Source organism: Mytilus galloprovincialis, chromosome 8, assembly GCF_965363235.1.
Source record: "Mytilus galloprovincialis chromosome 8, xbMytGall1.hap1.1, whole genome shotgun sequence".
NCBI lineage: Eukaryota > Metazoa > Mollusca > Bivalvia > Mytilida > Mytilidae > Mytilus > Mytilus galloprovincialis.
This window is the reverse complement of record NC_134845.1, coordinates 84,630,321-84,648,899: the sequence shown is the minus strand read 5'-3', so window position 1 is coordinate 84,648,899 and position 18,579 is coordinate 84,630,321. Positions and strand designations below refer to the sequence as shown.

The following is an 18,579-nucleotide window of genomic DNA, read 5'->3' as shown; positions in this document are numbered from 1 at the left end:
CTTCCCCATTCTATCTGCACAATCCGAAATTGCCCATAATGCAATTAAATTTCAAATATTAAGATTGTTATTATTGTTTATGTTTACAATTCGAAAAAATAAAATAAAAAGAACTTCGTTTTCAACCGATGAAATGTAGTACACCATCATTCACACCATTCCCGATCGCACGTTACACAATTACACCATTCCTAAAACACCATTACACAATTCCCCTTACACCATTACACTATATGCCGTACACCTTTACACCATACACGTTGTTTTGGGAAGTTTACACTATCCAAGGGCTGCATCAATGAGAAAACACCAAGGAGTCCAAATATCTGACAAAGTTCAAAACCTAACCTAAGTGCATACTTAATATGTTCCACACTTGTTATTTACTGTTTGGCAGATAAAGAGTCCTCTACTTTATCCATGTAGTGCATATGAAAAAAAATCCCGATCTCTTTTTTTTTCGTAATTCTTTTAAATATAGTTAGAGAAAAGTCATTTCTGCAAATTCCCGCCATACTTTTGATTGATAATATCTCAAATACAAGGAAACGGATCTTTATTTTTTTTTCAGTGGAAATTTGTAAAAAAACATAAAAAAAATTCTTGAATTGCAACAATAAGTAACCCCATGAGACTCCTAAAATCATGTGTTTTATGTATATGTGTGTTTGTGAGGCAACGACTTATAGTTATGAACAGCCAAGCCAAAAATAGTTTGGTTTTGGGGGGTTGTTATTTCTATTGTTTGGATTTTTTTTATTATTTTTTTTCTTTTGTCTATATGCTTCAGAATTTAATGAGGCGTCTATTTCTCTGGACTAGTATACAATATTGTTTAGAGTATAGCTGACACCCGCCTCCAGGAGCATAATTTTCTTGCTTCGTTAAAACCCATTGTGGCCTTAGACTGTTAGCTGTTCTTCAATAAAGTTGTTGTCTCTATAAAATCAATACCCGTTTTCATTCTCAATTCTACTACAAAACATTTTCGACGAATAATTCACCTAGCACTGCAAATGCCTTTTTTATATACAGTAGTTACGTGTGAAATATATGCAAACGAGATACCAATAATTTGTTTTCTTTTGTAATAATTTATAGGTCCAACTTTTCCTAGTATTCATGCAGTTGTTGCTGGAATGTTTGTTGAAAAGGAAAATTGTCCTACATTCAGCTTGATAGACGTTCTCACAGTACAACACATCTTAACGTGTGACCAAGGTTGTATAGCCAGATCCGGATGTGCCGCATTTCGATTTTCAAATGATGTTTGTGAACTTGTATCAGCTGTTGCTATATCTTATAATACAGCAAAGTACTTTAAGATGAATTGAGAAAGAGGTTTCCTTCTTTATATTATTTTGAAACCTTTTTGTCAAAAGAAATTATTCGTGTCTTACAAATTGATTTTGTTGTTCTGTTCATTGGGTCAGTTTTCAAATAATGACTTTGTGCTTCAGCAAAAAAATATTTTATTTGTTAATGGAAATGTTTATTAAATTAAACATAATAGACATATGTATTTAAATGCAATAATTCCAAACTGCAAAAAAAAAAAAAAAAAATACTACAGATTTATTTAATTTCATATCATTTTAAATATCAGTTGTGAACTATAAGAAATTTTCTATTGAACAATTAATTCAACCATATATATAATAGCCAATCAATGATTTAAATTTATGAAAGTGTGAAAATATATCATCCACAACTCTACCAAGTGTGAAGAAAATTCATGAAATAGGGTAAATAGAATTCTGACGAGTTGCGAACACTACACATACCTTAGCAATTTATTATGAATCACTTATAATAAATGAAAAAAAAAGATGTAATATTAAAGTCCAGAAAAAAATCATGAACAATTGAACAAAATAAAACAAAGTTATCTAAAACGAGATAGTTATACACAGATTCTTGAAATTCCATCAAGTAATATGCGATCATATTAGTTCAGTATTTTTGTGATTTTACTTTTTACAGCACACGCAATTATAGAAATATTGAAAAAAACATCAAAGTCCAAAGAGTCTATTCGTAGAACTTGTGCAAACAATATGAACGTGATGACATTGTGATGCAACAATTTCAAAGTATCTTTTTAAGAGAATCCATATTTGTTCAAGCAAAGATTTGTATAGTAAGACTACATGCTATATACTATACAAATCCTTGGTTCAAATAGTAACAGTATAAAATGACTTCCAACAACTTGACAAAGATGAACTAGATTTAGCTATCTGTAATTTACCTATCTGTGTAATTAGTCATGATGATTGTATTGATAAGCATGCACCTTTGTTGGGATAACTTCTTGCACCTTTTTCTCGAATACCAACATAATTTTACAAGTGAATTGTCGGTATATCAAAAGATGTTGGCATTCAAGGAATAAACCTCGTTTTACAGTGTTGACATGATATCAGTTTATTCAAAGGATCGCAAGTTTACCTGGATCATTTCCAAATTTCCAGCGTCTCCGTTAAGATGAGGATGTGCTTTTTCGTTTGAAATAAGTTTTCTATCCCGAACTCAAAAACCAAATATTTGGAAGAATTCATTGAAGGTTTCCAGTACTAGTTATTTGTGATAACGTAATCCCTTCTTTCTTTCGATTTGAGACCCAAATAATGCCAATGCAAATATGAGGTAAAAGTCACAGTTAGATTTTTCCAGCCATTTTATAAAACTTGAAACATCTCGAAAAGGATCTACATAACCTATATTTTTTTTTAGCTTATTTCGTTCCTTTACTTATGATATTCTGACTTTTTATATAAATTTCACATTGTACCTTTTTTTTTTTAATTTCACTTAAGTACATCATCAAGAACGTTCGTATAGTATTTACGGCATACTACCACCACACTGCTGGCTACTTTGTCGACCGGTATACTTATAAAGAAAACACAACAACATGTTAAGTTCTCGTAATAACTTGTTATATTCCGTAAAACCATCGTGGCACGTGCCGAATGAAACAACATTTAGTCATTTGAAATCGTAATCTAACCTTACAAATTGTCATAAAAAATTATAACAATTCATTTTAGGACCGTACAAGACCCTCTAGGGTATACAAAACCGTAAAAATCCACCTTCGTAGAGACGTGAACGTAATTATTCTTGCGTGCAACTGACATTCACCTGTTGGTTATATTCGTGAGTTTGTTACGATTTATCAGAGACCAAAAAATCCGTGGAAAGACGTAAACAGATTTTGTATGTGTAAACACAATTGCATTTTTTTCATGAATCATTAATAGTGTCTGTGAGCTGATATTTACGGAAACCGATGTTTGCGATTGTCAACGAGTTGGCAATCCGTAAGGACTCGTAAATCATTTGTGTATTTGATAGAGGCGTTAGTCAACTTGTTGTTACTTTTCTACCTCAGGCATAGATTACCTTAGCTGTAGACGATATAAAATGAACAATTGAACATACTTGGTCTAATTAAAGATCGTTTACGTAATTATTCTTGCGTGCAGTTTACAGAAACGTGTTGTTTTTTTATAAGCTTGGGTATTGTTACGAGTTATCAGCAAAAAAATCAATCCGTGGAAAGACGTAAAAAGATTTTGTAAATGTAAAACAAAATCCATTTTTTTCTAGAATCATTAAGAGTGTCTGTGAGTCTATATGGAAACCAATGCGTGCGATTGTCTACGAGTTGGCAATCCGTAAGGAGTCGTAAAACATGTGTATTCGAAAGAGGCATTAGTCATCTTGTAGTTACTTTTGCATTAATGACCGACTTATTTCAAACTTAATAGGTGAACTTGTTTTATTTTTACTGTTTCATGCGTGTTTACCAAATCAATAAAGCAAATAACACATTTTCTCCTATATTATTTGCCAACTGCAATTTAAATTAATCATCACTGGAAATTCAAACAATATACGTGCATACTTATCTACAGTATCAGCATTCCATATTTACTTTTTTTAATTGTTTAACGATAGCTATATTTGAGCACAAATATTTAGTAATGGCAGAAAGAAAACCAAGAGGCTAAACTCATGATCAGAATTAAATGAAAAACAGTTCAATTATGAATAGTTTGTTCTCGGTCAAGGTTAAGGCTAAGATATCTGGGTATAATAAATATCATAGATATAGTCCTAGGCTACACAGGTTTAAACCATTCATAAACTGGTTGCAGAAACCGGTTAAAAATATACCTAATGGCACTTTGAAATTAATTTTTAACTATAATTGAAGCCTTAGAGCGAAAGCATATACAGGGGTGTACTGTTTCGGGTAATTGCATGGTGAAAAAATAGACAAATGTCGATGCAAAGTGAACAATCAAATACACTTGTTCCAATTAAAGATGACTAAAGCAGACAACAATATGGTTAAAATTAAAAACGGTGAAAAAGTCAAACCACGTGTGTTTTGCTAATGGAAAAATCTTGTACAGTTCGTGTAACGACCGTAGAAGACCCTCATGGGTATTTAAGATCGTTAAAATCCACCGTTATAGAGTTCTGATAGGCTTGTGTATTGTTACGAGTTATCAGTCGGATATAAATCCGTGGAAAGACGTAAAACATTGTTTACATGTCAAAACATATGCATCCTTTTTGACCGATCATTAATAATGTCTGCGAGTTGTTATTTATAGATACCAGTTAGGTATTTGCGAATGCTTGCTATTGTCTGCAACTTGGCAATCCGTAAGGACTCGGACGCAAAATCTCTGTGTGTGTGAGAGACGGTTGATGACAATGAAGCTCATTAACTAGAAAATCTATAAATATCAAATATCAAAGGTCCGTTCTAGCCTGAAATTTATATCATAGAGAACGTACGTAATGGGCACTGGATTTACACCTCAATAATAATCAATTACTGTTCATAAAATTCCAGAAGGAATTGTTATTTATCTTTGTCTTGTTTCGGTTGTGGTGCACATTATATACTTTATATTTGTATATAATTTAATTTTGGATGTAATGCGTCTTATGATTGGCTGACGTTATTTTGTTATGAGCCCATAGACATAATTTAGTCATGTGACCGTGACGTCATCAACGTTTTTTTTCATGGTTTAGTACGGTTTAAAATGGAATTTAGAATTAAATTATAAATTGTGTGGTGCACACTGTTAAATAACCCGCTACGCGCGTTATTCAGTGTGCACCAAATTTTTTATGTTATTTCTTCATAGACAGAAAAAATATTACAGTCATTCCTTAAATGTGTTTGCAATTTGATGATAGTGTCGATAAAAACGTTAACATCTGTTTGTCTCAACAACATTAATTCCATGATAAACAAAAGTGAGCATATAAACAAGTAAAACATTAAGCCCGTATGAATTACTGTTAAATGTTTTAGTAAATATCATTCAACTACCAGGTAATATTTCGCTATAATGGGCTATAGAAAATACACGTGAACAGATAAATCCGTTGCTGAAATTGGGTCTAATTTCTGCGCGAAAATTACACTTCGTAGTGAAAAACATTTTCCTAAAATTTCCTGCTTTCGTGAGAAAAGATTGGTCCACTTATTGATACTGTTGCATTATTGATCGACTTTTTTCTATCTTAAACGGTGAACTAGTTTTATTTTTTACTTGTGTGTTAGCCAAATCCATAAAGCAAATATTACACTTTCTCCTATAGTATTTGCCGAGTGCAATTTAAATTGATGATCAATAGAAATTCAGACAACATGCATTCTTATTTACCCTTATTTAATTGTTAAATAATTAAAGCTATATTTGGACACAAGTATTTACTAATGAAAGAACAAAAAAACAAGAGGGCAATCTCATGTTTAGAATGAAATGAAAACAGTAAAGATATAAATGGGTTGATTTTTCTTATGTTGTACTGTTATACCACTGTCCCAGGTTAGGGGGAGGGTTGGGATCCCGCTAGCATATTTAACCCCGCCACATTATTAATGTATGTGCCTGTCCCAAGTCAGGAGCCTGTAATTCAGTGGTTGTCGTTTGTTTATGTGTTACATATTTGTTTTTCGTTCATTTTTTTACATAAATAAGGCCGTTAGTTTTCTCGTTTGAATTGTTTTACATTGTCTTATCAGGGCCTTTTATAGCTCACTACGCGGTATGGGCTTTGCTCATTGTTGAAGGCCGTACGGTGACCTATAGTTGTTAATGTCTATGTCATTTTGGTCTTTGGGGATAGTTGTCTCATTGGCAATCATACCACATCTTCTTTTTTATATATTAATAATCAGACATATAGTCCTAGGTAACACAGGTTTAAACCATTTACAAACTGCTTGTATTATGCCTAATAACACTTTAAAATCAATTCTAAGAGCGAAAGCACAGGTCGAATCATTTCATCGTTGTAGAATAAAGGAAAGGTTGTAGGGTTGCTGTCTCAAAGATAGTATGGCAAAGGGTCCATTTATAGAGAGTACCCTGTTTTGTTTTCAATGCATCGTTTAGTTATGCTCCTGATAGATAAAGATCATACAGGTTACTATATATCTTATCAGTATCGATTTCAACCAGGAACTTTCTTGACAGTAGACGAAGTACTAGATTGGGTCCGGATGAAATGCTACGTTTTTATAAATGGTAATACTAGTTATTGGGAAAAAAATGGGTCTCGAATATTGTAATTTGTTATTAACACTACTGTCCTGTATCAGTTTTAATATTTTAAAAGTTAAACTATTTAATTTGTCGTTTTTATTGCATGCCGGCTAATAAATTGCACCTCGTTAGTATAGTTTTACGCTTTGTTCAAATTCTTCTTACCTATCTTTCAAGTGAGTTTGGTTTTACAATGAGACTCCGTTTTTAATTTTCCTCCGTGATTGTTTTTTTTTTTCATATTAACCGTTTTGTAGTTCTTACAAATAAAATGCGATGAAAACTTACTAATAAAAAAGTATGAATAAATACAAATGTTTACTGTTTGAACAAGTTTTTTCTAGTGTTCTTTCTAGTGGTAATTTAAGAAACAATTCATGCAAGTCTTAAAGGTATCTCCCTCATGCAAAGCTCTGATTCCTTTCACGGATTTGGCTATACTTTTTGGAACGTTTGGATTATAGCTCTACATCTTTTATATAAGCTTTGGATTTTACATATTTTGGCCACGAGCATCACTGAAGAGACATAATTTGTCAAAATGCGCATCTGGTGCAGACAAATTGGTACCGTTAATGTTTTTAAATTTAATTAAAACATGTAGCTTTTTTTACTAAATGAGAAGGATTTTACTCATTGTAAGTTTTCTAACGGTGACCTATGGCAGTTAATTTCTTTGTTATCTACTCTCGTGTGAAGATTTGTATAATAATTGGTAACCATACGACATCAGCTCATTTCTATACACACACTATAATCTTACCGTTTTTTTTTTTTGTTTTTTTTTTTTGTTTTTTTTATCAAATTTCATTATTTGTCTTTTTGAAATAGAAATAATTCATGCAATCCATGATATTTTTTTTTTCCTCATTAGAAAATTCCTTGGGTCGTGATATCCGTTAAATTTATCATTTGTAACGCTCAAGACAAAATTCAAATACAACTGCTAAGACCATTTGAAAATGTCCAACAATCTATGGCTCACATGCATTCTTTCTTAATTAAACTTGGTTTTACATCTAGCTTAACCTCTCATTTGTATGACAGTCATATAGATTTCCATTACAAATTGACAGAAATGTGTGAAAAAGTAAAACTTATCTGTCTCTAAACGATGCTGATGTTTCAATTCGTTATTTACAATAGAAATACTGGCATTCATCAGCGGAAAAAAAATGACAAAGTGAGGAAACAAAACAAAAATGCAATAGTCTAAAAAATGGGGTCGTTTTGTTTTCGGTTTTAACATTTTTTTAGATTGAATTCAGATTTTTTTTTTAATCTTCATGTACATGTATTAATGGTAATTTTACAAAATTAACACATAATTGAAACTTAAATGAATAATGAAAATTGGGAATGTGTTAAAGAGGCAAAAACACGACCAATGAACAGAAAACACCCAGAGGCTCCTGACTTTAAAAAGGCGCAAAAATGCGGCCAGGTTATACTTATTTTCTAATATCTCAACCCCCTCCTTCCTCTAGCAAATGAAGAAAAAGAAAACAGCAATACACATAGTAAAACACAGTTTTAAAATATCATGTTCATTTTGTTTCACTTTCTGAAATTATTAATTATCTAATCCCTTATTTTATTGATTTTGTATTTGTATTGTGTCCTAAATCATTTTTTTTTTGTTGTTCAATGTATATTCACTCGTTTATTTTCAAATGTCTTTTGATTGAGTTAAGCCATTTCAATTAATATGTTATAGTGTGTTTTTCTATGTTGCGATGTGACACTATTGTTCAAGCTAAAGGGTGAGTTTTGGTACATATTAAAACGTTTTATCCCGCTGCATTTGTTTGCACTTGTCATTTGTCACGAATATGATGTTCAGTAGTTGTCGTTTGTTGATTTGGTTCATAAGTGTTTCTCGTATATATAGATTATGCTGTTTGTTTTTCCCGTTCGATTAGTTTTACACTAGCTCTGTTTGGAGCTCTCTTTAGCTGATTGTTCTGTGTGAACCAAGGCTCCATGTTGAATACCGTACTAAGACCAAAAATGGGTTACTTTTACATATGATGACTTGACGTACATACCTCACCTTCTTCGGTCTATATAATAATACTAGAACACACCCGTGATATCGCGGTTCCGTGACTGAATTAAAGTATATAACTATGCGCAAGCCTTATCTTAGTATTAGTACTGTCATCTGATAAAGTCATGCCGATTATAAGATACACAATTTTCTCTGCTTTCAAATTTCTGTTTGAACCCGTCGAACTGGAACTTATCAATTATTGGTAATATTAATTATTTGGAAAACAAAAGGTCCTGGAATGGAGTATTTTTTAATCAACAACATTGTCCTATATTAGTTATAAATAAAGTTGAATTCTTTGATTCGCTGTTTTACGTCATGCCCGCTAAAAAATTGAAACTTATTTTTAGTCCAGATTTTTAGTATTCGTATTGTTATCTTAGAAAGTCTTACGGATTAAAATACTACAATAGGTAACAATTTGACAATTTAGTTGTGTCAACCCTGTGATTATGACCCGTGTATATAGTATACTAATCCTGAATACACCGTTTGGTGGTGCGCCTGTCAGATGCGGAACGTACAGATAAGGTAAATAGGTAACAGGTGATTATACTATTGGTATCGGTATCGGACTCGACCCGGAACTTCCTAATTATTGGCAATATTAATTACGTGGAAAACAAAGGGGCCTGGAGTGGTGTAATTTTAATCTACACCTTTGTACTATATTAGTTGTATATAAAGTTGAATTCTTTGATTCGTCGTTTTTACGTGATGACGGCTGACAAATTGGACCTCGTAATTTTAGTATTATAGATAAAAAATAACGTTTTCGTCAACAATGAGTACTGCAACAAATTATACATTTGAGATCAAATAAACATCAACAAGAAACACAAACGTTTAAATGTAGCGCTTTTGTAATTCATAGCACTTATCAGAACATTGTTAAGTCTTATTATGACGTTACGGGGTGTTTTATTTGGGGGGGATAACTTTTCTAATGTTTTCGTTTTTCGTCTTCATATTTTTGTTAAATACTGTAAATTTCAATTGCCTCAGTATTTTTTTTTTTTACATATATGAAACGGAACATTTTTTGTTAAGATATGCACGGTTCTATTCCAATCTAGGAAAATGTTTAGTAATTGATAAAATTTTCACTAAAAAGATTTGCAGGGAGAGGTTTTTGAAAGTTTCTGGATAAAGAATCTTTATTTGCTCGTGTATCACATCTTGTTTGTTTTGACATATTTGATTTCAATCAACGTAATCTGTGCATTTCTAATAAAAGAAAAGAACATTCAAACTCAATTGTCGAAAATAAAATGAGAATGCCATGGCTAAAAAAGAAAAAAAATAGTACACAACACACAACACAGAAAATGAAAGACTGAGCAAAACGACCCCCACCAACAACTGGGGGTCATCTCAGGTGCTCCTGACATTATTAAGTAAAATAATTGTTTAATTGTTCTATTTATATAATTTATTTTATTCTTAATCAATAAACATAGCCAATGCTTCCGATGCCCAGTGTGAAGCTGTATTTTCCATGTGCATCATTTGGTATGGAGCTTTCGTTTTGAAGCGAGTTAAGGAACCCGTCTTGAATACTGTTACGTAGACATTCCTGAATTGAACTGTAGCAGGATCAAGCGATGTTGGGTCATACTCAATCTAAAATAAATAATATGACATTATATGCAGTATCATGCATGCACTTTAACAAGAAGATTGTCAAATTAAATTTGATAATATAGGCAATAACTTATTGAACTAGTATTATTACAAGTAAAATATAACGACCAGTTAAACAGTAAATTCTGTTATGAACTATTCATTTATGAGCCTTCCATAGCTTACAGTATATACAGTATGGGTTTTGATCATTGCTAAAGACAGTACGGTGACCTATAGTTGTTAATTTCTGTGTCATTTGGGTCCCTAGCGGAGAGTTGCTCTTGGCAATCATACCACATCGTCGTTGTCAGTTTATTTTCTATCTATGAGTTTGACTCTCCATCTGGTATCTTTCGTCTCTCTTTTTTTCTAAATTCAAAGTAAATTGTTTTTCAGAAAACTGTTAAACCGGATAGACTCTGAACTGAATGATAGGTTAAGACAGGAACAAACTGGATTTAGAAAAGGAAAAGGATTCATTGATCAGATATTTGCTCTTATGAACATCATTGAGCAGTATATAGTTAAAGATACCAAGATTATAATTTAGTACGCCAGACGCGCGTTTCGTCTACTCAAGACTTATCAGTGACGCTCATATCAAAATATAATGGAAGGCACCTCTATACATCAACTTTATTAAGTTCAAACAAACAAATATTTGACAATTTGCACAATAAAGAGTTTTTGGATAATTCTTACATCATATGGAGTACCACACAAAATTGTAAAACTGCTGAAATGCTTTTTATACCAGCCTATTCTTAATAAACCAGTTGTTGGCATGACACAGGTTATGTTCTTCTCATATATGTTATAATGGTATGATACTAAACCCCTAACGGGAAGGATTGTGCCTAATGTTCATATGATGAAGACATAGTTTTTCAACCAGTTTAATTGAGGTCCGGAGCTGGCATGTCAGTTAACTGCTAGTAGTCTGATGTTATTTATGTATTATTGTCATTTTGTTTATTTTCTTTGGTTACATCTTCTGACATCAGACTCGGACTTCTCTTGAACTGAATTTTAATGTGCGTATTGTTATGCGTTTACTTTTCTGCATTGGCTAAAGGTATAGGAGAGGGTTGAGATTTCACAAACATGTTTAACCCCGCCGCATTTTTGCGCCTGTCCCAAGTCAGCTTGGTGACCTTCTGCTGTTGTCTGCTCTATGGTCGGGTTGTTGTCTCTCTGGCACATTCCCCATTTCCATTCTCAATTTTAAAATGTGCTGTGATACTTAACTCAAACTGACTGGTTTGAAATAAATTGTGGATTACGACTGGGCTGTCTCATCTCACCCCTCTTATACCTCGTTGTCATTGACTGGGTGATGTGGAAGACCACCAGCAACAGAAAAAGGCATCCCATGGTCAATGTTTACTACCCTAGAGGACCTTGACTTTGCTGTTGATATAGAACTCCTGTGTTCAAAAAAAGACAATATGCAGGAAAAGAAAAGCCAATTTGGACTAGAATTGAACGCAAAAAGACTCAAGAAATGCGACTTAGCACAACATCAAACTTAAGATTAAAAGCTGAGGGCACAGAAATGCAATCGGTAGATAAATTTAATTATCTAGGAACTGTGGTTAGTACAGAAGATTCAACACAAAAAGTAGGCTAGCCAAGACAAGATTTCATTTCAAAGACTTCGACCCATTTGGAAGTTTAATCAATACAACAGTAAAACTAAGATAAGGCTATAGTAAGGTTAAATATGTCCTTCTGTTAGGAAGTGAATGTTGGAGAGAAACAAAAAAAGACATGTTGTCTGTTCTTTGGTCGGGCTGTTGTCTCTTTGACATGTTTGACACATTCTCATTTATATTCTCAATTTTATGAGATCGCTCTCAAATTTCCACCACAATTATCTGATCATGATTCGAATCTGCAAAATCTTCTGGCCAAACCGTATTTCAAATAAACATCTCTTGGAAATTTGACAGAGACACTTCAGATGGCTGGGGCATGTTTTCAGGATGTCTGTATCCAATGTTAATAGAAAAGCTCTTAGATGGACGCCCAAGGGGAATAGATCAAGAGAAAGACCACAAACAACCTGGAGTCGAACAAGTTAGCAGAACTGAAGGAGCTTGATATGACATAGGGTGAAGCCGAAGAAAAGGCTAAAGACAGAGCAAATGGCGAAATCTTGTAGCGATCTTATGTTCGACCAGGAGCGAGGAGGATAGGTAGGTATGTAGTTTAAACCAACGGCAACCACTTAACTACTGGCTCCTGATCTGGGATAAACACATAAACAATGTACGGGGTTAAACATTCATATTTGTGAGCGATCAACCCTCCCCTTAAATTGCTGTAATTTAAGTAAATTGTCTGAAACCTACTGATGTAGCAGCATAGAAGGCAGCTGTATTCAATATATTATTTGCGGAAATAGATTTGTGACTTGGTGCATTTATTTCGTTTTACATGTTAGGAGAGCCAATTGACGGATGTCTAAGACCAAGTGAATTAAAACTCGGTGCTCGTTAATCTTCTTTGAACGGATTCATCATAATTTTAGCATTTTCCAAATACATGTATGTACACGAATTCTGCGCTTGGGTGAACAAATTCAGACTGTTATAGGAAACGTAATCTATTCAAAGAAACAATAAAAGTTGCATTAAAATGTAAATGAGACTTACTTTTTGGATAAATCTGTTCTTTAATGCAGCAGCAACTTTTCTAATTTTTGGTTCTAGTGAATCTAAAGTTGATATCCTGTTTACATATGAACTTCCACAAACTGTGTGTAGAAAAATAAAAAAAAAAATATTGATGATACGGATAACATGACTGTAAAGATTTGTTATTGCCAGTCACTTTAAAGTGTATTGCATTTGAATATATATATAGCACAAAACAATTCCTTTAATTACTAACACCAAACAGATAGATATTTTCTATTGATAAATACAATAATTTCGGGGTCTTTTATAGCTGACTATGCGGTATGGGTTTTGCTCATTGATGTAGGCCGTGCGGTGACCTATAGTCGTTAATTTCTGTGTCATTTTGGTCTTTTGTGGAGAGTTGTCTCATTGGCCATCATAACACATCTTCTTTTTTATATATAAATTGTGTTTAAAAAAGTATTACAAAAATGATTAACTCCATGGAAAATTCAATGATGAAGAAGTCCATAAAAACTAACTAAATTCTGAGAATTGAAAATAAGACAGCCACACGTCAAGGATTACCATCATATATTAAAACATATAAACCCATTCTCTTCTTTTAAATTATTTATGCAGTAAATTCCTCCACGTTTTACCTATTTGCGTTATCTTGAGGATTTACCAGGCATTAGATCTAAGAACACAGGGATTTTTAAATAGGGGGTTATCACCAGACATCACATCTGAGTATACAGGTAAATACAAGGGCATTGCTGGACATAATTCTTAATAAATAGGGAATGTTAACCAACAAACGTTTAGTTCGTTTTAAACATGTAGAAGCATACAATGACAAACGGTCAAATAATACAATTTAAGGTGGAATTGTACTTTACATGCTACACACGATGTGCATTTAGACATGTAATGTCTTTTCATGGAATCCCGAGGAATTAAAAACAAATCATAATTCAAACTATTAAGAAACTGTACAGTGAAACACGACTAGTCGAACCCATACTACGAATAGACCAGAGTAATGCACAGTGGAGATAATTTTCAGAATTTTAAAGGATTTTTGTAAAATTTATAACGGAAAAGCAATATCTGAATTGCCATGCTATTACTTTAGAACTGGCATAGTGGACTACATGTAGTTATAACTTACATACCTTTAGTTTTGATTTCTGATAAATTTTTACTTTTTACATTATTACATGCAGGACATCTGTCACCACAACTTTGTCTTTTTCCAAGTATATCTATTGATGAAGTATAAAGATTAACATAAAATGAATTTCCTATAAACAACAAAACAATAATAATGGAAAAATATCTCTAAAATTTTAGAAAAAAAAAACGACAAAATTATTTGAATCGAGTAGTGGTATTAACCATTTTTGGATTCTTAGAAATTCTACCGAACTTCTGGACAATTTTAAATCTCGGTCTATTTCTGATATTAATTCTAACATACTTTTTGGGGTTTTTTTTAACCCTGTATGCCAACATTTCCCAAGTGAAATTATAAAATTGTTTTGTGTAAACATTGAACGACAAAATTTGTTCCTATGTGACGTATAAATTTTCTGACGTCAGACACGCGAAGCAATGAATGTGTGTTAATTTGATAGATGCTTGTGTGTCTTTTATGTAAAATTGTTTGTTTTAAGGTTGTAACACAGTGATAACTGCTGTACCCATATTTTGACTATTTTATTTATTATGTCTGTTTTGTTCACGCGTCGTAAATATAACGGAATTTGATGAAACTGTTTTAAAAGTGAGAGGTTAAGCGCTATAAAACCTGGTTCTTCATGTGTAAATGCATGTATCAAGTCAGGAATATGACAGTTGTTGTCCATACGTATGATGTGTTTTGTCATTTGATTCTGCCATGTGATTAGGAAATTTTCGATTGAATTTTCCTCGGAGTTCAGTATTTTTGTGATTTTACTTTTTCAAACTTATTGATAATTCTGTTTTCACTGAGATGAATATATATATATATTTATATATATATATATATATATATATATATATATATATATATATATATATATATATATATATATATATATATATATATATATATATATATATATATATATATATATATATATATATATATATATATATATATATATATATATATATAAATATATTTATGTATTACAATCTCTGTATCAAAACTATAACATGACTGCATTAAAATATGGGCTTTAAAAAATCAAAAAGGAATAATTTGGCATTATTTTCGTCTCGGTAAAAAAATTAAAAACGGCAATAACTCTAGCATTGCATAATCCAAATACAATGTATTTGAGTAATGATAAGCTTGCATAAGCACATTTAACAAAACCTAAATTTCTTTGAAATTGAATAAGATAACCGAATCAAACTGTAAAAACATAAAATCAGCATTTAGGTAAGCCAGTCTTTGTTTAGAAGCAAGCTTCCTGGTTAGTTGTTAAACCTTAATTTTTCGAAAAGTTTCTTTCACAATACCGATTTCATATAAAGATACGAAATACCGGAATTTCTTATTATTATAATAAAAAAAAAACTTGTGTACATGCAAGTATCACTTATCGAAATAAAAATAAACATACCTTTTGTATTTAGAAAATTGTAGTTAACTAGGTATCTTATATTGGTACACTGAATGAAATACTGCTTACAAATACAGCAGTTTCGGTTTGAAGTTTTATTCAAAGGTATTTTTTTTCCATTTACAAACACATATTTTTTTAATAAATAATTCTCATTACTTACGCGATATTTCATGTCCGATATGATGAACACCATGTTCAATTTCATGACCAATATGTTCCACACCGTGACCTAAATCATGTATAACACTTTCAACTCCATGACCTAGATGCTCAAGTTCATGGCCAAGATGTTGTACTCCATGTCCTATTTCATGTGCAACATGTTCCGCACCATGTGATAGCTCATGTGCCAAATGCTCAACTCCTTTCCCTAACTCCTCGCCGACATGTTGAACCCCATGAACCAAGTCTTTTCCTAAATGTTCAGCCTCGTGTCCAAGCTGATGAACGACATGCTCAACACCATTGGTAAGTTTACCAACTCCAAGATCAAATACTAAGTCAATTGCAGTTCCTAGTGGATCTTTTATGATTTCCTTCAGTACCACCTTTAGTTTATTTCCAGATGAGTGATTCTCGCTGTAAGTATTTTGAATCAAATATTAATACGTAGTCTTGTTCTTGGCCAATGATTGATACAGAAAAATTGTTTGATGCACTTCTGTGTTGACATGAATTATCATTGATATGGTGTTAATAATAAATTAAATGTTTACAAAACTTTACATTTTTGAAATACTAAATTCTTTTCTACCTCAAAAATTAACTTAGATGTATTTGGCAAAACGTTTAGAATGTTTGGGCCTCAATGTTCTTCAAGTTCGTACTTTATTTGGCCTTTGTAACATGTTTTTATTCTAGAGTCACTGATAAGTCCTTTGTAGATTAAACGCGCTTCAGGCGCAAATACAAAATTTCAATCCTGGTATCTATGATAAGGCTAAAGTAATTATTCTAAAACTATGTTTATTTTTACTTATGCTTTCTGCAATTAGAACATGTAGGTATACTTATATATTTAGGTCGATAAAATGCTCAGGATTGTCTTATACCGGATATATTTTTTGTATCTAAGTTCTGAAATTCTGAAAACCTGAGTATGAAACATATTTCAAACTCTGTCTTTTAAAATGAAAAATTATGTAAGTAAATTTGTAGATCAATTAATTAACATAAAGCACAAAATTGTATAAAAATCAAAATTAACAAATAAATTAGTAACCTTTGAATATAATGTACTGGTGGCAGTTGTGCTGCATCACAGGTATGCATACACGTTATGCACATATCAATAGTGTTGTTCGCTTGTTGGATACAATTATGTTCCAGCTGTTCTTTCTCCATAATTGTTCGATTGATGAGTTCAAGTGTTTGTGATTCAAGGTGTATACGCAGAAATGAATCCAAAACTAATAGTACAATAGAAAAACATGCGTCATTATTCATTAGGCAACAACATATTTCAATATGAACTGACGTCGTATCGCTTACGTTTACGGGGGTTACTCTTTTTACAAATACCTCATTACGATTCGAAATCGTGAACTTTTTTTTAATTAAAAGTAGTACCTGATTCACCCCCCCCCCTGCTACATGTAGGTATCTTATATACCCTTAGTTGAAGTTAAAATCACCATAACACCAAAACGATGTTGACATCGCTTGGTTTGATAAACGTCGTAAGCTGTTTCACGGTATGTTGTTTACCACTGTGTTTCATCAATTATTGAAAGGTAAAAATTATACAATTTTAATTTCAATTGTCATATGATAGGTTGACATGTTCAAATTTATAATATAGGAAACAAAGGAGTGGCATGTGGTCAAACATCTCATTTGAATCAAAAACAAGTATAAAAGAAATAAATTATAAAACAATTAACGAGTTTCCCATTGTGTTCCAATACAAATTATGGATTTTAAAAGTATTTCTCTAACTTATAGATATTTAACCGACTTACTTTCTTTCCTATTTCAAAATATCCGACAAAACCTCATGTTAGACAAACTGCACCCCGGGTTATGATGTAAGTACGCGGTTTTTTTTAAATTATTTTTCATTGCGTACATTAGTTAAATAAATAAATAAATTTTATATCAACAGGTCTTAAAAATCTGAATAAAAGATTTATCCAATGCGGAAAATTCAGAACTGTTCAGATATTTTGTCTGAAGTCAATTAATATTTGCTCTGTCTAAAATGTTCAGATCACACGACAATGCGTGTTCCAGTGATAACAACCTTCCCTGCAATCTAATTTAGGTCAAACACTTTTACTTAACAATTCAAATGTATGAAAAAATCCTCAAGCTCGTTCCCTTGCTTTGTGTAGGCAGAAGCATAGTTTGTCATATCTCGATGTTATTTCCATTGAAAAATTCTTAAGAATCGAAAACAAATTCGGTAATTGTCAAATGGACTATCTGTATGCAGTTGTCTGTATTTTGAACACTTGTTTGTACAAGAAGAATCATAAACGGTTGTGTACCTAGTCATGTAAATGTGTTCTATTATAAACAGATTATAACCTAAATAATTATATATTCCTTTTACTGGACAAGCTTTTTTAGTCAATTTAATATAATTTAAAACTCACGTTTTGTATTGGTGTCATCTAATGTAATCAATGTTGTTCTCAAATTAAACATTGTACTCAAATGTACAGTAGCCAACACTACAAATACATTTAAAATCAGTAGTCCCATTTTTCAAATTAAGTTTCTTCTGTTCAATGAATTATTGTTCTTTTGTTTATATAGTAGTGGATATATATTGTCTTAGTACTTCCTGATGACGTTCATACCTATTATCTAGATAAGACTGTGTCAACCCTTCATTGACGCACAAATATTATTTCACAACAATGAAAGGCAGAATACATGTACCAGGAAGTTATGGCTTTCTGAACTTTCCTATCGATCGAACGACACCTTGCCATGGCGTTGTCAGTTTATTTTCGATTTATGAGTTTGACTGTCCCTCTGGTATCTTTCGTCCCTCTTTTAAATATTGTTCATGTTTTGTAGCAACTTGATTCATTGACAATATATCATATCATAAAAGAAAC

At 32.1% G+C, this 18,579-nt stretch overlaps 1 protein-coding gene across 1 annotated transcript; it reads right to left on the bottom strand.

Moving 5' to 3' along the window:
* Positions 1–10,046: 10,046 nt before the first annotated feature.
* LOC143042706 (uncharacterized) lies at positions 10,047–18,265 on the bottom strand. The gene is made up of 6 exons (XM_076215140.1): positions 18,109–18,265; positions 16,734–16,920; positions 15,672–16,090; positions 14,069–14,158; positions 12,924–13,024; positions 10,047–10,263 (listed from the first exon to the last, which is right to left on the bottom strand). The coding sequence occupies exons 1-6, from the start codon at positions 18,215–18,217 to the stop codon at positions 10,084–10,086; spliced, it is 1,086 nt and encodes a 361-aa protein (XP_076071255.1). The 5' UTR covers positions 18,218–18,265; the 3' UTR covers positions 10,047–10,083.
* Between the last annotated feature and the right edge of the window lie 314 nt (positions 18,266–18,579).